Source organism: Podarcis raffonei, chromosome 9, assembly GCF_027172205.1.
Source record: "Podarcis raffonei isolate rPodRaf1 chromosome 9, rPodRaf1.pri, whole genome shotgun sequence".
In the NCBI taxonomy this organism is placed as follows: Eukaryota; Metazoa; Chordata; class Lepidosauria; order Squamata; family Lacertidae; genus Podarcis; species Podarcis raffonei.
Window position 1 is genome coordinate 35,575,109 of NC_070610.1, and position 26,118 is coordinate 35,601,226.

A 26,118-nucleotide genomic window follows, 5' to 3' on the forward strand; every position below is an offset into this window, starting at 1 on the left:
CATCCCTTTTCGAAGCTTTTGCAGGGGATCCCTACGGTCCAGATACGAATTGTGCAGCGTTATCCCTTGTCATTGCACGTTGCTGGGCGGAGATCTGCCATCTTCCTCCATCCCCCGTCCCAAGGTTACCTACAGGAGAAGGGGAGTGTTCCCTAGTGGCTAAGCCTCTCTCCGCCCCCCCCCGCCCCCGGTGCCCCCTCTAGGTTCTGCGAGCGACCTTCGGCGGCTACGGAGAGGAGGGAGGAGGAGGATAGTCGCATTTTCACAGCAGCTTGGCTCGACCTCGAGCATGCTCAGTGGCGCTCTGACCTACTTATGCACGCCGAAGCCGGGGAGTTCTGGGGCTGCCGCTTTCACTGCGCGAGGGAGCCGGCGACGGCGCTGCGGCTTTCGGGGGAGGCGCGCAGGGCGCGCGCGCGTGGAATGCTGCAGCGTCCCGACGTTCCACGGTGGAACCTTCGTGGACACGCCGGCGTTCCAAAATCGAACGCGTCGCCCGGCAAGCTGCTCGAGGCGCAGCGGCGGAGCTCGTAAAAAGGGTTGCGGTCCAGAAGCCGGGACGGCAGGAAGGAAGCCGCCGCTGCGAGCACTCCTGTATCCCATTCCCTTTGCCGTATCGCCGGGCGCAGTGGCGGCGAGTAACGTCGGGACGGTGATTTGCAGGTAAAAAGAGAGAGAGGAAGAAAAGTGGGGTGGGATGGGGAGAGATCGCCTTTCCAGCTACGCTGACGCTTACTAGCGAAGTGAGGTGGGGGGGGTTGGAGAGAGAGAGAGAGAGAGAGAGAGGGGTGATGTTTTCAGGAGAATGACGGCTCTGGTCGCTCTGTTTGTTGCAACTTGTAGGAGTGTGGAGCCCGAAACAGGTTTTGATGGGGATGATGAAACCGTGGGAAGTCGACGTGAGACTCGGGCAGGGCTTCTGCGGTGCCAGAGCAGGGAGCTATTTAATGTGTCACATTGATATTACCGCCTTTCTTCGGGCGAAAGCGCTCCAGGCGATCTCCATGCTAATGCATATGTCAGGAGTGCTCTGATGGTGTTTCCTGCTTGGCAGGGGGTTGGACTCGATGGCCCTTGTGGTCTCTTCCAACTCTATGATTCTATGATTCTATTCTATGATTCTACCTGGGAGGAAACGAATCCGAGCTCAGTGGGACTTACTTCTGAGTAGACGTGTGTCGGGTGGTTCTGTAAGAGGCAACGGGATAGGAAGGGGAAAGGAGAGGAGGATGTGTGCTTCTGTTTGCTAGCAAGATTCATTTGGTCTAAGTCATATGGGAGTAAAACAAAAAGAAAATGAAACTTTTTAAGAGAGTGCATCTGAGCATATGCAGAATTTTGCGTGAAGAAGAAGGACTTCCAGGCCAAAAAAGGCCCAGCAGGCTTAAGTCACAATCCCTTTCTTTTAAGGAATTAAGGATTTTTAGAGTTGGGTCTCCCAGCATCCAAAGTAAACAGCATTAGCAGTCTAGAGATTGCCTTGGATTTGATATTTGTGAGTGAGAGAACCTCAAATCCCATTCACCTACCTCTGACATTTTTCTAGGAACTGGGTCCTTGAACAAACTAGACATAAGGATGATATTGTGTTGCCTTTGGAGCACTTGTTTCTGGGAAGGGGGTCTATCAGAGTTGACACCAATGAATTTGGATTGTTTCTTTAGTCTCAGGCTGTGTAAAGGAATGCCCAAAAGGCACATTTAAAGCACACTAAGAGCCCTCTCCAAATTCCTTGCACTCTTGTTTGCTATGGGTTGCTTGGAACTGTAACTCTCTGAGGGGTGAACTACAGTGCCCAGAATTCTTTGAGGGGGGGATGTGTTTTCAGTGTGCTTTAAAAGTATAGCGCATGCACAACCAGGAAAAGAGAAATGTTCAGGGAGGGTTATTTAGTAAATACTGAAATGGCCAAGTACAGCTCAAAGGCCTGGAGTGAGTGCTTTTGATGGCAATCTGTGTGTATGCGACTTGGGGGTTGGGGAGCGAGTTTGTTTCATGTCTGCCTGGCAGTGTTCGGTGGAATAACAACGCAATGAAAGTGTTGCAAAAGAGAGAGCTAGAAACAAACAAACCCATCAGGTAATTCTTGGAGTCGGGTATGATGCCATGGCTAGAGCAATGTTGCACTTTGTGTTTTGAAGTTCCTTTGTTCCTTTTGCCTCGGTGCCCAATACAGTACATGCCGAGTTGATAATTTGAACTTGGTGTTTAATTTCTCATCCATTTCTCTGAAGCAGTAAATGCAAGCAAATAACCTTTTCAAATTGGGATTTTGCAAAAGTCCTTGAATTTAATTTAAATTGTCTGCTATCTTTCAGCACTTTTAATTAAAGGTGTTTCTTATTAGAATAGTTTCACAAGATGCTTATCTGGATACTGTAAATGGCCTAAAGGAGCAGCCATGCAGTTTCATGCTTTTCATAGCAACCTGACATTATCCACTTCAACAGTACAAACCCTGCAATGAAGGGAAATCGTGTGAAACAAAGCAGACAAGAGCATCCAACTCATTCCTATTTCATTTGTAATATATAAACTTCACATGTGACACTATACATTTCTAAAGCTCCAATAATATTGTTGGATCTTTCAGAGAATGAAATGCAACCTTTTCAGAACCTCCTCCCCACACACAAAAGATAACTTGTCCAATGCTGCAATTCCAGAACCACAAGTCTTCCCCTTTTTCAAGGTCATGTCCTCTCTTTGTTTCAGAGGTACAATATCTACTTGGCCTATATGAGTTCTCGTTTTTGTTGTACATCAGTGCAACATAATTTTTTTTATCAATGAGATTGAAGCAGCTGCCTTTGTTAGATTAGATAAAGTTTATCAAGGCCTGTACTCTGATTCCAATAGTGGCCAGCCAGAGCTCTCCATTAATGTAAGGAAACAGACATTTCTTGTTATCTCTCTTTCAACTTAGGGGAGCTGAGAATGAAGCTTTAGCTCAGTGGTGGGTGGGTGGGTGCTTGCTTGTTTGCTTGCTTGTTTGCTTGCTTGCTTGCTTGCTTGTTTTTCCAGAAGAAGGTCTCAGGTTCCATTCTTGGCATCTCCAGGTAGGGCTGGGTAAAATTCCTGCCTGAAACCCTGGAAATGACTTTCAGATATTTGCAGACAGTTCTAAGCTTAGATGGACCACTGGTCTAACTTGGTATATGTTCTTTCCTATTATTGAACACAAAGGCTGCCAGCGTGTATTTAGCTCCCGTAAATGTGGGAGCTGGACCAGTGTGATTGCTGCCTTCTTTAAGGTTGTTCCTGCACCACCCCATCTACATCAGGGATGGCAAACCTGAGGCTTTGTGGAAGTGGTTGGACGCCAAGTCCCACCATCCCCAGTCAACATTTTTATACAGTATTTAAGCAAAGGTGGGGCACATGGTAATCTACCACACCAGCAATGTCCTCTCCAATTTTTTCTAGGTAGCAGTAATGTGTACATTGGACTTATAACTTGAAAGTTTCCTTAACAGGCTGCACCAGTCACTGGATCACCATGGAAGCAGCTTTCCCACGCAACTGATCTACTGTCTCATATATGAGCCATTCTCTCACTTTACTTTGTTGGTGTTACATGTATCTATTTTCATCTGATAAACACTGGAGGGAATTTAATATATATCTTGCTGCTGAGCCCAAATAGTAGTCCACAAGCAAAACGTGAGCAGGAACAGAGAACCATATAATCCCAATGCACAATGTAGCCCTTAAATCCACACTGTAGGCCATAGATGCTCAATAGATTGAAAAAGCAAGTAGCTCCCAATCTACCTATCCCACAGAGCTTGGAAAAGCACTAAAGAGTTATTGCGAGCATCTATCATAAGAACAAAATCATACAGAGACCTGTGAAGAAGAAATTGCATCTGAGAAGCTGGAGCTGATGGCAGTTATGAAGCAGCACAGAGTCGCCATGGCTTATGAGAGCAGCAGGGAAAATTACAGGTTGCACCCAGGAAAAAGAGGGGAGAAGGGTTCGTGTGGTTCATGCCTTGGGCGTGGGACATTTTGCTCTCAGTGTCCAATCCACATGCAAAAGCTAGCCTGACTGGCAATGGACTCTGACTTCAACACAGCACATCAGCATCCTCCACCTACTTGAAAGCAGCAAGCTAGTTTAGGGGGTGCAAGGCAGGCTGTGTGACACACACAGCTCTGTCCTTGAACACCTTGCCACTGCTCCCCATTCCTTAACATTTGCCACCTGAAGCAGCTGCCTCACTCTGCCAAGTGGTAAGAAATGAGTTCTAGGGCTTGCATTCCTAGCTGCTTCCAGAACATTAGTACACAGCTACCATCCTCACTGGGAAGCCACAGCTATTAATCTTTGCCGCTCCCCACATAATAATCACATAGGAAGTGGACCTGACAAGGTAAAGTAGCCGACACAGGCCATTACTCTTCTTCAGCAACTGTAGACCTGGTTTATGACCCACACCAACATCTTTCCAAAGTCAGAGAGTTGCTTACAGCCCATGGATATTTCAAGGCCCATCCTGCTGAGCCTGAGATCCAGTGTATTTCTTAAACAATGGCAATGATACCACTGGGGGTAGCAAATCAAGGATTATAGAAATCAAAAGAATTATATATGATCTTGGCAGCACAAACCGTCATTGCAACTCAGTGGAAAACAGCCCCAAATCTTACACTGGATGCTTGGTATTGCTCACTCAGGAGTATAGCTATAATGGAGAAAATCACACATAATTTGAGATTTTGACATGGACTAGAACCTCCAGACCCTTTTTATATGATTTGGCATTCCTTGATGGCATATACAGTGGAGCCTTAATTTTCAAGACAAGCCTTGTCACAAACCAGGCAGATCTGGAACTATTTGATACCTGATAAATTAGATAGTCTTTACTTGGACTTCGTTATTTTAACTCATTGTTTTGTTTTTCATCTTTTAATTGTTGTCTGTTGTTATAATTGTTATCTCTGTTTTATACACGTTATAACATGAAATAACAATTAAAAAAACTTTTTTAAAAAAAGGATTATAGAAGTGAAGCAAGTTTCTTGCCAAGGATGTGGTAGACCCACACTGTAGATCTCTTCTTATAAGGATCCACATAAACCTCAGTCCGTCCCTGCAGTCCCTTGGTTTTCATAAAATATTAGCAAAGGCTGTGATTTTGTTCAGATTTAGCCCCGATTAAACTGTGCTCATAAAAAAGCCATTGTAGCCACTTCACTATAAATACCTTGTTGGAAAAGAGCTGAGAAGTGCTGAGAAGTGTTTTGTTTACAATGTAATAACCAATGTTTGGGGACTGGATAAAGTATGTCCGTATACAACAGCTTTATTGTCCAAAAGTTCTGGGTTTCTCCCAGATGCCTTGGCACTTCAGTAAAAGAGAATGTACTGTCTTTGCCCATGTTAAATAATAAAATCATTTTAGATAAGCATTCATAGGCCTAGTTTGCAAGGAAAAGCTTGAGAGCTTTATATTGGGTGGATAAAACTAGAAAACAAAATGAAGTGCAGATAAGAATGTGAAAACTTTTCATCTTATAACTCAAAAGAAAGCATTATGCATAGACCTGTGTTCAAATATAGGGGAGTGTTAAAATCCTGCAGTTTAATTAATTTGGGGTTCTTTCACCTCAATGAAAAGTGAATGACCCACTTTGCATCCTTACACTAAAGTGTTAGGGGTGTTCTTCATGTATGTATTCGGAATGTGTTTGCTCCAACAAATAGAAAAGTATTGTTGCCGTTTCCTTTGGCAAAGAGCAAACACATGAGAAACGCTTCTGGTTGAAAATGACTCTGCTTTGTGTTTAAAAAAATACAGAACAGGTCTATCAACAGCTATTGGCCAATCCTGTTTTAGCTAGCTAGAGCTTACAAATTCATGGTTAGCAAGTCGATGAATTCTTGTTGCTTGTGGGTGGGGGACAAATAATATGACAGCATTGCTGCCTTCAATCCTGTTAGAGGCCTTCCTGGAAGCTTCAGGCTCTGGGCCATCTCCAGCTATAAGGTCACTTCAAACAGCATTGCTACTACAGGTGTAAATACACCCTAAGACTTAATTCCCCCCAAACTATATGAGGATTCCTGAGTACTTTTGCAAAGTCCATTGCTTTCCTAGAGTTCCAAATCTGCCTTCATTCCTAGTGCAGCCTCAAAACTAGTAAATATATTAGTTTTGTCATGCTAATTATTGACTTAAAACAATTATTCTAAAATTGCAAGTATTAACTTGCTCAGATTAGATTTAATAACTGCTTATGAACTGCTTCTGATGTTTCAGAAACTGGTCCTAATCACAAAACTGGTAATCAAGCTCCTTGTATCTATCTTATGATATTGGAATGAGGAAAGACCATTCATTAACACCTGGTAGTTACATGTGCCCCTGGGGTCCTGTGAGTGGAAGGACAGGATATACATCAAATAAATAATAATGATAATTAAAAAAAAAATACTTGCAGCTTACAGAAATAGGTCTACGCCCTTAAGCCCTAGATATTAGAGCTGAGTTGAAGGTTCTATCTCAGAACCTTTCTTTTGAAGATTTGTGTATGGAGAAGTATGTGTAGGTAGGGAATGGAAAGAAATTTAGGGAGATTTTGAAGACTGCAGATCAACAGATGCTGCAATTCTGTGAACATAGAGTGGGCTTGCCATGTTCCTCCATAAAGCCTCACTTGGAGCGACACTAAGGATTGGGAAGAAATTCAACTGAGTGTGTGTTTAAAGGCACAGCTACCTAATTTGCACTTTCAAAACTGCATGTGAAGCAAAACACAGCTGCCTTCAAAATTCAGACTTCCGAATTTTGCAGTGCAAGTAATGTGTACAAAAATGCACATACTAGGATAATGTGTGCAGATGTTAGTGAAAACAACACACAAAATATATCTCTGTTAGGAAATTGATTTCCAAAAGTATGTATATAGTATAAAAAGATGCATACAAACATGTTCAGATAAATTCACACTAAAATATTGATGAATTTTCAAGTTCTTTAAAAATGCAAAGTGATGTGGTGAACTGAACTTAAAACGAGAAAATGAGAAACTGATTGGTACTGAAATTAACAGATTAGCCTATCCTTCTGACATAGTGTCATTCCACTGAGCATTATGGGTATACATGGTAATTGGCCAGAGAGCTGCTGCTGCTGCTACAACAGCAACACTGAATTATTACTATTATTGATTACATTTGTTTGTTGCTTTAGCTTGCCCAAGGCAACCCAAAGCAACTTGCAAACAAACAAGGCAAAAACAAAACCCACACAGGTACATTGAAACCTTTTAAAATATTCGGTTGTTGTTTAGTCGTTTAGTCGTGTCCAACTCTTCGTGACCCCAAGGACCAGAGCATGCCAGGCACCCCTGTCCTCCACTGCCTCCCGCAGTTTGGTCAAACTCATGCTGGTAGCCTCGAGAACACCATCCAACCATCTCGTCCTCTGTCATCCCCTTCTCCTTGTGCCCTCCATCTTTCCCAACACCAGGGTCTTTTCCAGGGAGTCTTCTCTTCTCATGTGGTGGCCAAAGTATTGGAGCCTCAGCTTCACTCTAGTGGAGAGTTTTGACCAAACGTGATCCACTTGGAGCAGGAACCGGCAAGCCACTCCAGGATCCCTGCCAAGAAAACTCCATGGACAAAGACAAAAACATTCTACTCACTTCTAATAGCCCACAGATAGTTAAAGGCCAAAAGCCTGGTTATAAAGGAATTTTTTCGCATGGCACCTAAAGATATATAAGAAGTGGGGTATAGAGCTTCTGCTCCCAGGAAACTAAAAATTCATATAATTTCTTCCCATCCCCAAACAAAAAAGGTGAAAGATTTATACGATCTGAAGAGAAACCAGAGTATCTTCCCATCCCCAAACAAATCCCTGAACACACCCCTCCACTTTCACTGCCTACGAATGGGTCTTTGGAAGTGGGGCGGTATTGTGCAGATTTGTTCTCTCTCCTTTGTGAGTATCAGAGCCTTTTGTTGAAACATTACCTTTTATGAGAACTACAAACTGTTCAGTGAATTTTTTTAAAAAAAGCTTGAGGAAATGTAACACTATTGTCAATAGTAACACTTTGTGGTCTTGTAAAAGGAGTTAATCACTTTTTTTAAGAATGTGTGCAAGTTCCTTAAGAACAGTCTCCACCTAACAACCAGGAGGATTATAAATGTTTGATTAAGGATGTTTGACCTGTAGGCCCAAGTCAGAAATACGCTTGCACCTTCGTTTGAAATAGTGATAGCACCCAAACCTGTAATTTGGGATGAGCTTGCTGAACCCTTCGGTTCAGTTTCTGTTGCAATATTTGCCTTTTACTTTCCCACCCCAGCCTGGGTAGCAGGACAGAGAGGCCTTGCACTGAGTCCTTGGTTAGGCCTTCAGCTCTGCTACAGCAGTGCCCATCTCAACATAAGGACCAGTATAGGATGCTGTTTTGAATGCTTGCAACACAAACCTTTGGAAATGTAGCTCTCGTTATTCTACTAAAGGCAACAGACGCTGAGGACTGTATTTACTATGAGTTGTATTCAAAGTAGCACTAAGTGGCTGGGGCAAGCCAGTCAGATGAGTGGGGTACAAATATTGTTGTTGTTGTTGTTGTTGTTGTTGTTGTTAAGCTCCTTGTGCAAGTGGAACAACTTCTGTCTGCGCAATTGGACTTCTTCCAGTCTCACCCCCCCCCCCAGCCATAGCTGTCTACTTTTCCCTTTTCTTGCGAGGAATACTATTGGGAATAAGGGAATTCCCCTTTAAAAAAGGGAAACGTTGACAGCTATGCCACCAGCACCCCCTAATTCTGTTCTGGCAGATTCCCCAACACTCTGGATCAGATTTGGGATTGCCATGGGGGCAGGGTCCTGTTGTGGAAGTTGTTCCACTCACACAATTATTCAGTTGAATACTGCCCTATAATTCCAGCTGCAGCAACAACTTAACAGGAGCTCTACCACAATGTGCTCCCTCTGTTGTTGCTCCCTGGTAAGCTTTTGAGAAAGGGAAGTAGTGGCAGAGGACTTGGAGAGATGGCCTCAAGGTAAAACCCATTGCAAATTATCACTAAGCTGGGACTGTCGATAGTACTTCTGAGCCCAAACACCTCGTTACACAAGCAGGTCTCCTCCAACCCCATGGCTGTTCTGAAAAATTGGATGGATTGGTGTCCTTTAGTTCTTTGTTTGTTCCCTTTGTTTAAGCTCCTTAAGTTTAGGTATCTATAGCCAGACATGAGTTAATAGCAAGTATGTATAGTAATAATGCAGGAATGACAAATACTTTCTAGACACTGTTTGCTGTCCCTAGAATCTTGTGTTGGTTCCTCCATACACTCTGGAGATCAGAGGCCAACAGGACCTATAAATCTTATCAAGGAACCGTGAAACCTCAATATCCCTGATTTTTTATGGTTCTTCTCCCTCTTGCTGACTTTTTTTGTTTCCATGCCCTGTTCATTCTTCTTGCCTATGCAGGAGGTAAGGAAGAGTCTTTCTCTTTCTGTATTTCACATCGCAAACTATAGGGTTTCCCCTGGAATACACTCTGTATATGGGGACTTTCTCAGGCCACACCCATCACCAGAGCTGCTTTGCACCTTCTTCTTACGTGTTTTTGCCTGTCTGTAGTGTGTCCTACAGACGCGGGTGGCGCTGTGGGTAAAAGCCTCAGCGCCTAGGGCTTGCCGATCGAAAGGTCGGCGGTTCGAATCCCCGCAGCGGGGTGCGCTCCCATTGCTCGGTCCCAGCGCCTGCCAACCTAGCAGTTCGAAAGCACCCCCGGGTGCAAGTAGATAAATAGGGACCGCTTACTGGCGGGAAGGTAAACGGCGTTTCCGTGTGCTGCGCTGGCTCGCCAGATGCAGCTTTGTCACGCTGGCCACGTGACCCAGAAGTGTCTCCGGACAGCGCTGGCCCTCAGCCTCTTAAGTGAGATGGGCGCACAACCCTAGAGTCTGTCAAGACTGGCCCGTACGGGCAGGGGTACCTTTACCTTTACCTTTACTAGTGTGTCCTTGCACTCTGACCTTGTTTCTTTTTTGACTGGAGGGAAGGAAGTGTAAGTGTGAAGAAACTAACTCACCATACAAAGGTAAAATTCATATGTCTTGCTCCTCCCACTTTCGCATCTGGCCCTTGCACCACTTTCATGTGGCCCCCTGGAAGGCTGACTTGAAAAGGATTTGGACACTGGGCTGAAAACATTTCCCTACTCCTCTTCTAGAGGAGGGCCTGGTCCAACAGCTCACCAGAATATACTGCTTGCCTTATTCCAACACTGATTTTGATATGGCTCTAGCAAATCCTATGAGATCTACCAAAGTCTCTAGACACCCGTATACATAAAGGGATATAAGTTTGCATACACGTCCTAAAGCACGATCTACAATTTAGCCTTGTCTTTCTCTTCCTAGTAGCAATGCACTATTGTCCTGTAACAAGTCAAGCCCTTTTGGACACCTGGAACGCAATAAAATGTACCACTTTCCATGTTTGGATCTTGCTTCTGCTTCTGTTTTAGGAAAGGAAGCAAGGAGGACAAGCACACAAAATTAGATTTGCTCCTTATTCCTGTCTCTGACTAATGGCTGATTCATTACGCGCACTGGAAAACAGAAGGGTGTTGTTGCCTGCGCATTGCTGAGCCATAGGAAGCATATGAAATAGGAATAGATGAAAGAGTTCCCTAGCAGGTGCAGATTGTATTTCTCTAACCACTGAGTGGCTGCAAACAGTTTCCCTGCATATCAGGGATTAGGGGCAATGGCTTCCAGATCACGGGATGGCTTCTGTAAACAGAGCCCTGAGCCCTAGCAGATTTTTTTTGGAAATTAAACACTGGAAACAGTTAAATGGGGGGGGGGGAGAGGCAAGTGGTATGGCAGGGAGGCTGCAGGCAGAAGATGGGGAGAATTAGCCTAAGAGTCCTGATTTTGCATTTCTCTCCTTCATTCTTAACAATAAGAGGGATTTAACTGCCTGATACATATGTGATGTTAACGTGCATATATTCCACATGCACTGCAGCTTTGAAGAAGCAGCTGTACTCAAAGTCATTGCCTGGGGTATTCTTGTAATGAGTTAAACAAATATCTAATAAAGAGATACAGCTGTTTCTGGAATAATAGCTTTGTGTACCAAGCTACAGAGAGTGACTTGCCCGCCCTCATAAATAAACAGGGCTTCTAAATAAATCCAGATGATTTATGCAGCTGTCATATTCACAAGCCCCTCAGAACTCCTCTAAAGAATAGATGAAATCAACCAAGCAAGGAACTAAGTGAACTTTTTTTTTTTAAAAAAAGGCCTTCATCTATCTATCTATCTATCTATATATATAAACTTCACCGCAGCTGCACAGTGTTGTTTCTGTTTACCAGATTTTTACCAGCAGAGCAATATTGTTTAAAAGGCATGCAGATAAATTTCAACACAAAAAATCCACTAAACCATTTTCATGCAGAAAAAGTATGTTTCTTTGTGGAAGAACTTTACTCTTTTCTTCTCTTTCTTTTTTATTTCAGCCTTAGCATTGATTCAGATGTTGTATAAAACTCTTGGGACTGCAGATGTGGGAATATCTCACACTTCTGAATCCCCACCCCCCAGTAATGTTTCCGGACAGCAGCTCTCATCATGTCTGACCATTGGTTATGTTGTCTGGGGCTGATGGAAGTTGGAGGTCAATAATATCTGGAGAGACACTTGAGACCTAGGGGCTTCAAAGATTGCGGCTCCCATACGAACCCACCTGGAATGCATGGATTGGACTGAGAGGTCCCCCACCCCCAACCTTATCTGTGCCAATTCATAATCATCCTATAGGTGATATCCAGCGTTAATCATGCTCAGAGTAGATCCATCAAAATCAGTAGACATGTAACTTAAGTTCATTGATTTCAGTGGGTCTCCTTTTGAGGATGATTAATGTTGGAATGTAATGTGTGGTGACATTTAGGGCACAATCCTGTGGTCACTAAGAAGGCATCCCGGGAGCCATGGGATTTTGCAGTGTTCCTTCCCCTGTTCCCCCAAGATTTCCCCCAGGTGGGGCTGGGGAGAGATGAAAGCCCTACAGCTGGAATACCTCTTTTTTTTAAAAAAAAAAAGATATTTATTAAAATTTTCAAAATTAATACAGTAAGAATATAAAAAGTAAAAAGAAAAAGGAAAAAAATACGAAAAAACAGAAAAAAAGATACATAAAAATTAAAAACACATTAAGTTCACCAAAATTTACTTTCATTGGCATATTTTCCCGACCTCCTCATACCTCCCCTTTTTGTATTCCAATTCAAATTATTGATTCAGCAAATCCTTAACCATAATTCTTAACCTGATAAATTAACATGTTATTATTTTACTTTTACTCTTTCATCCATTTCCTCAATTTATTTTTGCTAACCTTATTTTCCTTTAATTTAGTTCATTTTTTTAAAAAAAAACCAATTTTACCTTATCCAAACTTAAACATCAGTACTTATACATCAATACATATTCTTAAAACAAAAATTTTTTTTCCTTCCAGTAGCACCTTAAAGACCAACTAAGTTAGTTCTTGGTATGAGCTTTCGTGTGCATGCACACGAAAGCTCATACCAAGAACTAACTTAGTTGGTCTTTAAGGTGCTACTGGAAGGAAAAAAAAATTTTGTTTTGACTATGGCAGACCAACACGGCTACCTATCTGTAACTGGAACATATTCTTAAAACATTCTTTCTAAAGTCGACCCAAATTCCCTTCCACGAATTTCCCAAATTTCATAAACATTACAAAAGCAAAAATAAAAGCAAAACACATTATACTTATGTACCCTTTGGATTCCCAAACCCCACCCCACCCCTTTCCCGGTTCCAGTCCCCAACAAATGTCCATCAGTCTTAATCTAATATTTAGCCTGGAGATCTCACATCCGAGGTTCTTAATTCTCTCTCAATTCCTCTCTGCTGGTTTTTTTGATAGTCCTTAAAATTAAACACCAACTCTCGGAGAAGCTCTGGCCCTTCAGGATCCATGTTTCTTTCAACCAGTCCTCCATACTTAAAGGTGGAACCCAAATCTTGTTTCTTACTCCTTTCAAGTCCAAATGTCCCCAAGGCTCCAACCTCCACCTTGAGCAAATTTATAATCCTTAGGTCTTCGGATCTCCACATAAGGAGATCTTTCCTTTCTTCAATCTCCAATTCAGGCCAGATTTTCCACATCAAATTCTTATTTTCCTTCATTACCATCATGTCAGGCCTCAAGTCCTCCTTCATCATCTGCAGCTCTTCAGGGACAACATATGTCTCCTTCTCCAAATTCTCAAAGTTGTCAAGTTTCTCTTTCTGTTCAGTTGAATAAACTTCCAGATTCAACTCCTTATCGGTTTCAATGATATTGTTTACAGTTGAGTCCAGAGTTGTAACATTTATAGCCAAAACATCAATTTGGCCTTGCAACTTTCCCAAGAGAACAAAAACTCTGTCCAATTCAGCCTGAATTCTCCCTTCTCCAGCCATTCTTGTAATGTCCCAAATCCCCCTCTAGAGGGATTTTGGTTTCTTAGTGTTCATTCCAATCCAAGTCCAAAAATCCAGCTAGTTTGTATCAGTTCTTCCTTGTTTTCAACAAATTGTAACAAAAATTGTAACATATATAACCAGCAGAAGCAACATAAACAAAGTTCTCTTTTTCCGTTTTGACAGCTACTTTGACAGCTGTCAAACTCTTTAGTACCTCATCGACAGGCTCTCTCGCGGAACACTCCCGGGTCCGGGAGGGTGGCACTTCGGTTCCCAAAATTAGCTCTTTATCCTCCAGCAAAATTTCTTATACTGCCAAATCGTGAAATTAAAGTCTTTTACCAAAGAAGGAAAGAAGAAAAGGTTCTCTTGACCTTAGTTAGCAGGTCTTTGCTTTAACTTGTTTACAAGACGGGGAGGCAGACTTCCTTTTTACACCTTCCCCGGTCGTGCCTAATTCTTAAAAGCAAATTTTTCTTTACAGTACCAATTTCCGTAGTACTCACGGGTTGTTACTTTTAGAGTCCAATTCTTCAAAAGAAGAAGTCAGCGCTCTCCGACCATGGCAATGCGGCTTCACTCTGCAGGAGAAGCAGTCGACTCTCCGCACCACGCCGCTCACCCCGTCCCCCGTTCCAAAGCCTTTAAAAAGGCTCCTTCGCAGGTCGGGGGCGCAAATGGTGCCCGCCGAGTCACCAGGTTCACAGGCTTCACCGCCTGTGATTTTTACGGGTCCCCGCATCGCCGCAGCGGCAAGACCCAATCCTGCAGAGCCGATTCCCTCCGGAGCTCAGAGGGAATCCGCCATTAGTCAATGGCGCTAACCCGGAAGTCTCCAGCTGGAATACCTCTTTCCCCTCAGGCTACCTCCTTTACTACCACAAATTCTCCCTCCCCTACTCATACTAGATTGCTCCGCCCATTGATAGTAGCCAAAGGATATTCCAAGTTGTGCTCTTTAAAAGAAAATGATGGTGTCACCTTCTGGTTTCAAGACCTGTTGTTACGATCCATATTCTGAAGGCATTTACAAGTCAAAGAAAGATTTTGCTGGGGCCATGCACAAAGAACAAAACTAAGATAGCTTGGCTAATTTCATTGGTACTTGCTACTCCGCAAGTGAGCAGATAGCTAGAGAGGTGGAGGATGTTGGCTTTTTGCACATTTTCTATTCTCAAGGAGAGTCCATATTCAAAGTTCAATACTTTATAAATTGGGAAATTATTATTAGTCATGATGGTAGCACTAATAATTAATTCACAAATCGCCTTTTACAGATCTGTCTCAAGGTGATTTGCAAACATATAAAAACCGCAAACATATGTTTAAAAACAATACAAAGAACAACTGCAAATAGGGTTTGAAATGCATAACATAAGACAGAGACCTTTTCATTTGGCTGGAAAAACTTGTCGAAATGCAACTCCTCTGCCAATTATTGCAATCATTCATTGCTTTTCAATTGCTGCATGGAATGTGGCTGTGCAAGTATCATAAGCACTTATGCACAGTGCCTGTGGCATTGCTTGTGAAAAGCAAACACAGCCTTCTTCCTGTTCCCATGCCACTTTTACTTAATGGTTAAAAATGTTCTTGCTGCTTGTAGGTCCTCCCTTGTGCTGTTTCGTAATTATGCAGCTCTCTGATACTTGTGTTTTAAGGGTGCTTCCAGACTGGGTGTGTGTTGTATGTTTGGTGTTCCTCAGTTTATTTGCTTCTAAAGAAGGCTAACAGCAGCTTGGTTTTCCCCACAGCTAGGCTATACCCCGTCCTGCAGAGATTCAAATCCCTGCTGATAAGGAAATGCAGTATCACATGAAGGCTGCAATCCCAATCCCACTTTCTTGAGAGTAAGTCTCATTGACATTTTTATGATTTGGCAAAATTCCCCCCTTACGCCATTTTTACACCCGAAAACCAGCACATGTCAGGAATTTACCTGACGTATGCAAGCCTACATAATTACACTGTAAATGTTCTAGGGTGGCACTTATACAAATGTAATACCAAGGACAAAAAATGTCCCAATAAACTTGGAAGGCAGAAACTGTTTTGACTTCACAAGCTCATAAGAAAGAAATAAGAGTATCGCTCATTTTAAATCCAAATTTACTTTTGTTGTGCTGTTGCGTTTGTTGGGTTGTGATTTTCCAGCCCATATCTATAGGTATAACTAAAATTACTTGAATCTGTGAGCAGATGAAAGAAATGATTATACAGTCCTTTCCCCAAAATTAATGATGTGCCTGAAACAGATTGCTATGAGAGAAGTTATTGCATCTACACTCCACCCAGAACTGGTATTGGAGTGATTAAATGCTTCATTTGCACATTACAACATGTGATTTGTAGATGTGGCAGAGTGATGTGGCTTCAAAGCAAGCAAATTTGACTGCAGGTCCAGTGTATGGTAATAAGTATCACAAAACAGATTTGTTTGCAAAGAATGCACTCATGCCAACTGCTAAGAGAAATACTATCTGCACATGAAATAATATGTACCAGGGTAAGTTTAGCCTTGATTTGAATATACCTGTCAATTTTCCCATGATAAACATACAGTACCTTTGGTATTCCATCATGGAGTGGGGTGGGGAAAACAAATGAGACAAAACAAACAAACAAACCCTGCTGTTCCTGATTGGTAAGACTGGGGATGGAAAGGACCCTGCCTAATATAATCCTATGCATGTCTATTCAGAAGTAAGTTACATTCCTAGGTAGGAATGAATGGACAGAGTTTCTCATTTTCCCCTAACCAGTTCTCCGCATTTCCTAAGAATGCTTACTAATGAGTGATCCCCATTGAACAGAATGGGACTTACTTCCAAGTAAACATGAAGAGGGTTACACTGTTAGGCTGTGTCTAAGGCTCTACACTCTCTCTAGGAAGCAAGTTCCCTTGAAGACAGTAGATCTTTCTTTTGAATAATGCATAGGATTGTACTACATCAGATCATACTATATTTCTTTTTCTGCTTGCTGCAGGGAAGTTGGGAGAGGGGAAGAAAGAGATTTGATTGTGAGAGAAGGTATGCACACATGCATTTTGGCGTAGTAACTTTCAGATGGGTGCGGTGCTTTGAAGATGCTGCCATAGTATATAAGTTGAGTGTGTTTCAGTGCCTATAATTCAGCTAGCACTAGTGAAAAGGATGGGGATGGAGAGATCCCAGAGGTGATGTTGTTCAACTATAAATGGCTCATAGAGCTGGAGACAATTGCTTGCTCATATAAAAACTGTGAAAAGCCAGAGAGATCACAGCTACCAATGAGTGGGACTTATCGATCACCCTTTCTAGCCTGTCATTGCCTTGAGTTCACATCGTTGAGACTGCACATTAACCAGTGAACTTTTGAACCCAATGTGTTGCCAGAAGCGGAGCACATGCTGTACACCCGGGGGCGGGGCCATGAGGGTGGGGCGAGCATCCCAGGGGGTGAGACGCCCATGGGGGCAGAGCGACCTGTCCACGGGGGATGGAGCGAGTCACCCATGGTGGGCTGCTTCCTGGGCGGGGGCAGGGGAAGGGAGCTGGGCCACTTTGCCAGCAGCCTTCCTCCCTTCCCTCTTCCTTTTGACAGCCCCCAGAAGCAACCACGACTCCCAAGCCTCCCCCAACTTGGGAGTCGTGGCCAAATGTCACCCCCCTCAGTGATGACACCTGTGGTGAACCGCCCCCACCGCACCACCTTCTTCCACCTCTGTGTGCTGCATCAGTAAATCCTAATGTTTTGCCTTTCCTTCCAAGCCAAAATCTGTAGGTTGCATATGATAATCTTGTTTAAAAATACATTGGTTTGGATACTCTTAAAACATGTCTTCATGAAGTTCAGAGTCTCCTATGTCATTGTAAAGGGTTGCATTAATTAATTTGCAGGGCACAGTACCACATAAAGAAGTGACCAAGCATTGCTTTGTTGTGTTGGGATTAATGGGGGTGTGACAACATTTTGCTTCCATAATGGTTTCTACTCTTCATTACATGACACAATCAAGGGAAGGATTACAACTGAGGGCTGTGAAAATCCTCACCAGCCATGGACTTGTTAACCATTTGAAGCTACTGGGCTAGCCTAATTTCTGCAGAAGCTTTTTGCAGACCATTCCCTTTGATGTTTCTGCTTTTGGGCAATTCTCAGTCAGGGAGGAAAGAAAAGCCTCCTGGTCCTTACAGCACTTACTCTGGACATCAGCTGTTTGGTGTTTCTTGAAATACTAATACAGGGAGGCAGCAACAGCAGAGAGATGGTTATTTACTCCCTGGGCACATCTTCTCAAGTCCTATTGTGCTACAGCTGTTTGCAAGGATTGCTAGACTTTTCTGCCCCAGGACTCAACTATTGATAGATTTGTTGCTCTATTAATAATATCAACCACATTGCACCGCTTTAATGGAACAGATCACAACTTACATTCTGGTTCTAGTGAAACCTTAATTGCATCGCCAGTAGAGAGGTTTTTTGCTGGATAATTGAGTGCTAAAAGGTTATAATAATTCAAATGTGTTTCAGGGCTCTGCCTGCATTATAAGCTATGACCTTAGCTACATTCTGTCACACAAAAATCATGTGTGCTTAAATATTTTTGCATCCCCCCCCCCCAGCGGCCTTTTACATATGTGCTTATGTGATTAGCTCTAGATGTTGTAGGATTACACCTCCCATCAACCCTGATGATTGGCCATGTTTCTTGAGTTTGATGGGAATTGGAGTCTAGAAACATTTGGAGGATAACACATTGGCTACTCATGGTGTAAGCAGGTTGGCATAACTGGACTGGTTAAGGACATATTATTCCACTTTCAGTAATGATCCTCACTCCCATTTGCTGATATTACTTGTCTTATTTTGCAGGGTATTATTTTCTTGGCTCTTAAAATTTCATGGATAGAGGTTAATATTACCCGTGGCTTCTTCAGGACAGCGCACTACACGATTCCTGGCCCATCCTTAAGTCTGCTCTGCAGTGCACAAGAAGACAGATGAACATGTTCAGCTGCCACCTCCTTTTGTACTATTGGACTACTGTACACCTTTCCATCTTGCTAGCAGTCTTGACAGCTGCTGAAGATGTCACGAACAGCACTTTAAACCACACTCATATGCTCTTAGGATCCTTGCCTGTGGTCGTCTCCAGAGTTGATCACATTATAGTCAAAGAAGGTTACAGTGCCTTGATTGACTGCAACGTTCAAGGTAATCCGGGGCCAGAGTACAAGTGGTACAACTCCAATGGCCATTTGCTGAAGGAAGATGGGAATACAGGTATGTAACTGTGGAGCTAACACATGGTCCCTCTAGTGCATACATGAGATGCTACAGTTATTGTGTTACATATTTATTTTTAAAAGATATTTCCCACTTGCCTTCCTGAGCAAATTCCCTCATAGGGCAGCTTTCATGGAGTAAAATGCTGTATACTAGGAATGGCTATATATGAGGACCCCCAAAGGATATTTTTTTTGCTCTGTCCCCCACCATTTCTTGTAACAGTGGCACAAATGGGGCATGAGTTGAGTGGAGAAGTTTAAATCCTTCGACCTAACCCAACACCCTGATAGGGATTCAGCTCTCCTCCTTCCCCAGTCATCAGCTGGATCATTTGACAGATTGTGGCCTGTGTGTGCAAATAAGAATGTGGGGTAGTCTCTCCCACTTTGGGCCATGCTCACCTATGGCACGCAACCCCTGGAGGACTGGTCATGGGCAAAGGTGGCCAAAAATGGTTCACAACCCGCCCCTACTGTACACCATAAGCACATAATAACAAACCATCATTTAGAAACAATAAAATCAAATAACCCATGAAAGTGATGGCAGCAGCAAAGATGATGTCAGCGTGACAATGCCAATAAGTAAATAAAGCGCAGCTGAACATAGAATGTCATTTCAGCACCAGTTCAGGTTGATCGGATTAGAGAACCATTTTTAGGAATATGTATCAGTTTACAGCACCTGCGCTCAGTGGCACTATATCAGGGCAGGACTTTGGGGCAGAAGTCCAGGGCCCTGCCCAGCAGAATGAGCAGCAAGGCAGGCTTGCCATATTTTGAAGTAAGTGGAGCATGACATATCTCCATCTCATTCATTTATTAAATTTAGATCCCACATCTTCCTCTAAAGCAGGCATGGCCAAACTTGGCCCTCCAACTGTTTTAGGACTACAACTCCCATCATCCCTAGCTAACAGGACCAGTGGTCAGGGGTGATGGGAATTGTAGTCCCAACACAGCTGGAGGGCGAAGTTTGGCCATGCCTGCTCTAAAGGATCCCATGTCAACACTAAAACAATACAATTAAACTCCTTTTTTAAAAACAAAACAGTTCAAATCTCCTAATCCCCTTGAAGAGCAGCTGGTGCAGAGCAGCCATGGGAGGAGCCTTGCTTGTGGACTGCCCTGGGGCAGCTGGCTGGGCAAGAAGCAGGTTTTGTTTTCTGCCGTTGCTTCCTGTGCAGCTAACTATGCGCAGCAGAAACGTGCTTACACATTTTCTGCCCAAAGAAAGCAAAGGAAGGAACAAGCTGAACTGTGGAGGACAGAATTTCAGAAGCAGCGTAGGAGGCTTACAGCACATGCTTTTGTGCTCTGAGCGATTCCGCTAGAGTTTGAATGGCGCCGCTGGGGCTCAAAAGACCTGCAATTTGCAGCAATGTTATTTAAAGCACTTGCAAAGCACCTCTCCCTGTGACAGGCAGGAGGACTGCCTGTGGTGTGCAGGGCAAGGCGTGCAAGGGCACAGAGGGCGGCCTTGCCTTTGCCACTGCAAGCCATCAGCGTTCCCCGCCCACCTGCTCCTTGCTCATGCACTCTGCCCTCAGTTTCTTTCCCCATCTAGTTGCTCTAACCCAAACAGTTATGTTGGGGTTTCTGGCATTAGGCGAGTGTTGCAGCTCAGTGGGGGAGCACTGACTTTGCATGCAGAAGGTTCCAGGTTCAAATCCTGGTGTCTTCAGGTTCAGCACGGAAGGACTCCTGTCTGAAATCCTGGAGAGCTTCTGCCGATGTGGCCAATGCTGAGCTAGGTGGATGGTTGCTTTGTCTCAGTATAAGGCAGCTCCCTGTATTCCTAAAAGGTTGGGTAACCAGTGAGGAGGAGAGCCTTTGCCAGAGAGCTCCTGTCAGGCAGATGAGACAGTACTTGGCTAGATGAACCAAAAGTCTGACCTGGTATACAGGAGCTTCCTAAGGTAGAAGAAGCTGCTTTAACCTCTCTCTTCCCCCCATTCTGCATTTTAATGCCTGTAGGCATTGCCTAAAAATGAATATATATGAGAAAATCTCTGTTAGGTGCATTTAAGTCTATTTATGTTACTGGGCTTAACCTTGTCTAACTGTGCTAAATTTTGTTCCTTGGTTAGAAGACTGGCTCATGTTTCAACTTGCTTACAAAACCACTTAAATTCCATTTACTCGCACAAGATACATTGGCTTTTGGACCACAGGATGCCCTTCAGGTCAGATGAATTTAAAAGTTCCAAAGGTTGTTCTTACTTCCTTTGATCACAGCTTGCTCTGCCAGAATGTGCACACAGCCAGTTTAGCCACTGAGCAAGATAAACCATAGCAATCCTGCTATGGAAATGTAACAAAATATAACAATTATTATTATTGTGGAGACCAAACCTATGTGGGTGTTCTGCTTGCATGTAAACCCTATATGTGTGTGGGGACGAAATATGTAAGCTCCACCCCACTCCCACCACTCTCCAGCTTTGGAGAGAGGGTGGGGGTCATGTGATGCAGGGACAGGAGCTTCCATTATGCATGGAGGATCACCCCCCCACACACACACACCAAGTTTGAGGGCGGCAGGGATAGCCATTTGGGGACAGGCTTAGCGCACTGTCTTTGCATTCTCATGGTCCTATATGCACGCAGAATGCCCAAATAGGACTGTTGTAGAACATTATTTCCAAGTTATTTGTAGATAGCATTTATGCATGGTTGAGATAAAAAAAATATTCTGCTGACTCTTAGTTTGCTTAAACAAAGGCATTTTACTGATCACTTTTGCGTTCTTTCCAGCAGGGAAATGGATTTTTGACAACGGGCAATTGAACATTACTAGTGTGTCATTTGAGGATCGAGGAAAATACATGTGTGTCGCTTCTAACATCTATGGCCAAGCGAATAACACAGTGACTCTGAGGGTTGTCTTTACCTCTGGAGATATGGGGGTCTACTACATGATTGTATGTCTTGTAGCATTTACCATTGTCTTGATCTTAAACATCACTCGGCTGTGCATGATGAGCAGCCACCTAAAGAAGACTGAGAAAGCGATCAATGATTTCTTTCGGACGGAAGGGGCAGAAAAGCTGCAGAAGGCTTTTGAGATTGCGAAACGCATCCCAATCATCACATCGGCAAAGACCCTTGAACTTGCCAAAGTCACGCAGTTCAAGACCATGGAGTTTGCCCGCTACATTGAAGAGCTGGCTAGGAGTGTCCCGCTGCCCCCTCTCATCATGAACTGCAAGACTATCATGGGAGAAATCATGGAGGTGGTGGGGCTAGAGGAGCAGGGCCCTAACTCTGTCAGGCAGTCAGCTGTAGGACAAGAGACTGCTGAGACGGAAGAGATGTACATGATTCCCAACTCCCTAAAGCGTAGCAATTCTTTCACCGCTGACTCAGATGCTTCCTCTCTGCACGAACCACCACTGAAGATTGCGATAAAAGTGTCGGTCCACCCGTTGGCTAAAAAGGACTGGGTGGATGACCAGTCACACGGCAGTATACAATTGGAAATTAAAAAGGAGAAGGAAGAGGAGGAAATTGTCGAAGCGCCAGAAGAACCTTCTGAGCCGGCCTCAGAGCCTTCCAGTGAACCAAACCCTCCTGAGACAACTCTGGGAAGCAACATGGACACATGCACTGTTTACGAAAGCCATGTATGACACAATCTTCAAATCTATGCATAGCAAGAATATTAGGTGGAGCCCTCTTTAAAAACAAAAACAAAAAGGATAATGTTTTTGCCAATAAGCCTTACCTAAAGACTATCATAGCAAAAGCCTGCATGTATGGATTACTGGGGCCTTTCTTCCTGAGGGTCGAACCAGACATTACGGCTGAATACACGCCATACATTTAAAGCGCATCTCCCCCGCCCCCTCCCAAAAAGAATGCTGGGAAGTGAAATTTACCCCTCGTAGCTACAATTCCCCGCACCCTAAACAAACTACAGTTCTCTGGGTTCTTGGAGGGGGTTATTTTAAATGTATGGTATGTACCCACTTAGCATGACTAGCAATCACACCTGGTTGTGTTTTGTTTTTTAAAAAATTTAAATACCACACATGAGATTCTCCACTTTTCGACTTGGGTTGGGAGCCTGGGGGTTTGTGGAACCCAGGAGATTTAACCTTTTCTCTCCAGCCACAACCTCTTCCCTACACTCTAAATGTGCAGCATTTAGCAGCAAAAGTTTCCATTGCTGGAAAAAATCTGGTCCCACCACACCTGATGCGGAAAGAGGAAACCCTGATGTAGCTGCTAATTGTGCTACGAAAGTCTGGCTCAGCCCTTAGTTTAGTCAGGAGGTTTGTGAAGGAATAATTGCTATTACACTAATATGAATTGCGTTTTAATGTTCAGGAGATTTTTTTAAAAAAATTCACAAAATATTTACCTCAGAATTGTTTGGGTCAGCGTTGCTTGTGATGGGTACTTGGAATCCATGTATAGTGCTTGGAAACAGGACTTATAAGTCTGGGTCCCCGAAGACCCTTGACTTTGGAGCAGGGCTCCTGAAGTCAACGGAACTATTGTTTTGTTCTACTATTGAAATGTTTCTCTGTTTATGTAACACAGCAAAGAGGTTCTCCCCCCCCCCCCGCCTGCCTTGCCTCTTTCTGCTCTGTGACTTGCTCCCTTACGTGTCTCTTGTGACTTTGCTCCCATGATTCTGTAATGCTGTTCAAGAGGGAGCATTTCCCTAGCCAAATGAAAATCTGTGTGGGATGCCATTTACTAGCGCTTTGTAGCAAGCAAGAAGAAGGTCAGATGAATTTATTTCATTTGAAAGCAGGCAATTTGTATTTAGAGCATGTGGAGTGGGGGAGGGTGGAGCGGGGGAAATGTCCTCCTTCTTTTGCTCCTTTGGAAGAAAGAGCCCAACAAATGTTGCTCCATGGGGAGGGTACACTAAGCCACTTGTTTTCGTTGGAAGAGGGCTATTTGTCTCCAGCTAGAAAGCTTTATACAAACAATGAGTGCAGTCTGGAGCACAGTTGCCCACTCCCCCAGCTATGATGGCCACGTGCAAAGGAGAACTTGGCCCCTTGTGTAAGAGAGGAAGTTCTACAGGTGATGTTTGTCATGAAGGGACTTAGACGCAGTGGTTCTCAACCTGTGGGTCCCCAGATGTTGTTGGACTGCAACTCCCATCATCCCTGAGCTCTGGCCTTGCTAGCTAGGGGTGATGGGAGTCGTAGTCCAACAACATCAGGTTGAGGGAGGCTGCCCTAACCTATGCACAATACTGTTGAATTGTAATGAAATGTGAATGCAGGTCACTGTGTAGCATGGGAACAGCACTTGCAAATCTATGATTTGGAGGGGAATTCATTTATTTGCTCAGATGTTTGGAAAGAAGCCATTAGACCTCTGTGAAGTCAATGAATGTAAATCTACACTGGCATTTATGGGCAGCCTGGTATTGGGCAAGTCTTGAGCTTAAAGGATAACTTCACTGCATAAATTATGTGAACGTATTGAAGGATGCAGGATGTAACAATCATAGTGATCTGGTTTATATCTTATTAGTTATAATGTAGGCCCACAGGCGCCAATTGCTGTGGCACAGATGGTCATCTTAGCATAGCTCCAGCAGATTTTACTTCCCAGACGTCACCAAGAAGCATATAGTTTTCCTACAAGATCAACTCTTGCATAGCCAGAGAGTCATTATGTATATACTTTAATAGACAGCCTGTGCTAAGGAAAAGATAGCAGCACATTAAATGTTCACATGAAATGTCTTCTGATCTCACTGAGGCTCCTTTTAGGAATCTCAGAAGAGACCTACTGGATCCAACACTACTGGATCAGATGCAAAAGCGAAAAGTCTGTGTGGATGAGTGTACTCGCTCCACCTCCCATTGTTCTGGTCACTCTCCGTGAGATGAGTGGAGACTGCCCTCCTGTACTTGTGAATTCTCCCTACACATTTTAGAACCCTGAGAGATTCTTAAATCTGCAAGGAGCCTCCACAAGTACAGAGCAGCCAACTCTCAACTTGTGGAGGATGCCAAGAATGGCAATGTGGGTGTACCAGCACCCCCCCCATGTATTTATTTAGTATGCCATGCAAATGTCTTAGATGGGGCTTTTGTTAAAAAGGATTTCTTAAGCTGCCACAAGTTGCATGTACAGTCTTAGCACTTAGATGCCTATTTGATTGCTGTCACTACTCAGGAATTTATAGATCTAAGTAGAGCCTTTGCCCCAAGAAAAAGCTCAGATGGGTTAGAAAGAGAAGTAAATTAACTCAAACGTCCTCCTTTCCCTCTCTGCTTTCAGCTTTTCTTCTTTCCATTCATTCACTTAGAACACCCTCCTTGTGTACAGCTATTCACAAGACCTGTACATTAGACTATAGCTACTTAACCTGGAGTCACCATATTTAAATCCATGTGACTTTTCCATAGCAAATGGTCCAAGAATTAAGCTTGTCCAAAGATTAAGCCCTGTCTTTCATCTATTTACATGTCTGTGAAGTTCGGATGTGGATATACTGAGTGCTGAACTGCAGGCTTCCCATTTTACTTTGTGGAATTTCATAGCTTCTATATCCCCTTCAAGATTATGTTATTTGGGGATGGGGGAATTGGGGGCGGGGAATCCATAAATTAGCATTTTAGCTTTGGAATAGTTGTGCATCAGTAATAGACTACAGGCCTAGACACACTTAGCATGAGAGTAAATCCCTTTGTACTCAGTGGAACCTCTGAGTAGGCATGTGTAGGATTGCACTGTTAAATGCAGTGTACTGTAACAGCAAAATGAAATTTAAAAGGAGTGTAGATGCTGCTTATTGCCTATTATTTTTAAAGGCAATCCTTTTCTTAACAGTCTTACTGTATTCAGTATTTGATATGCACAGGCAATGAGTCATGCAAACCTCAGACTAGATAAAGTTCCTGCCCTGGAGAGCTTGCAACTGAAAACCAAGATTAATACGTGAACAGGAGCAAATGGCACATGCAGCTTATATTTATTTTGTGCAGCACTATATAAACTAAATGGCAGCAGGTTAAGACAACAAAGGGTCTCCTAGCATTTTAAAGATTTAACCAATTTAATCTTTTGTGCACAAGAATTTACTTCAGCCAATTTGAACCTCTTTCCCTCCAGATGTTTTGAACTGCAAACTCCCCTCAGCCCCAGACAGCACCTGGAACAGGAGCAGGGTTCATGGTAGTTGTTGTCCAAAACATCTGGAAAGCACAACATTGTGGGAGGCTGCTCTACATCAGGTGCATGGCGTTATCCTCAGTTGTAAGGTGTATGTATTCAGGGGGTGGGAACTAAAAAGTGGTATTAAATAGCAATGACGTGCACAAAAGTACCACCTGTAACAGTTCAATTAAAGCTTTAAAATGTATGCAAAATAAC

At 43.4% G+C, this 26,118-nt stretch overlaps 1 protein-coding gene across 5 annotated transcripts; it reads left to right on the forward strand.

Annotated features, from left to right (window-relative positions):
• The first annotated feature begins 235 nt into the window (after positions 1-235).
• MFAP3L (microfibril associated protein 3 like) lies at positions 236-22,614 on the forward strand. Of its 5 annotated transcripts, XM_053402847.1 has the most exons (4): positions 239-663; positions 18,137-18,256; positions 18,350-18,760; positions 21,523-22,614. In XM_053402847.1, exons 3-4 carry the CDS (start codon positions 18,478-18,480, stop codon positions 22,395-22,397), a joined length of 1,158 nt encoding a protein of 385 aa, XP_053258822.1. In that variant the 5' UTR covers positions 239-663; positions 18,137-18,256; positions 18,350-18,477; the 3' UTR covers positions 22,398-22,614. The 5 variants fall into 5 exon arrangements, with proteins under 5 accessions (XP_053258825.1, XP_053258822.1, XP_053258821.1 ...); XM_053402850.1 differs by lacking the exon at positions 18,137-18,256 and having other exon boundaries at positions 236-663; positions 21,526-22,614; XM_053402846.1 differs by lacking the exon at positions 18,137-18,256.
• Positions 22,615-26,118: the final 3,504 nt, after the last annotated feature.

Bases quoted from the DNA above. Each gene is read 5' to 3' on its own strand.
- MFAP3L (XM_053402847.1), top strand. From the start codon at position 18,478: ATGAACATGTTCAGCTGCCACCTCCTTTTGTACTATTGGACTACTGTA. The intron at 18,761-21,522 runs GTATGTAACTGT...CGTTCTTTCCAG, and splicing joins GAAGGAAGATGGGAATACAG to CAGGGAAATGGATTTTTGAC.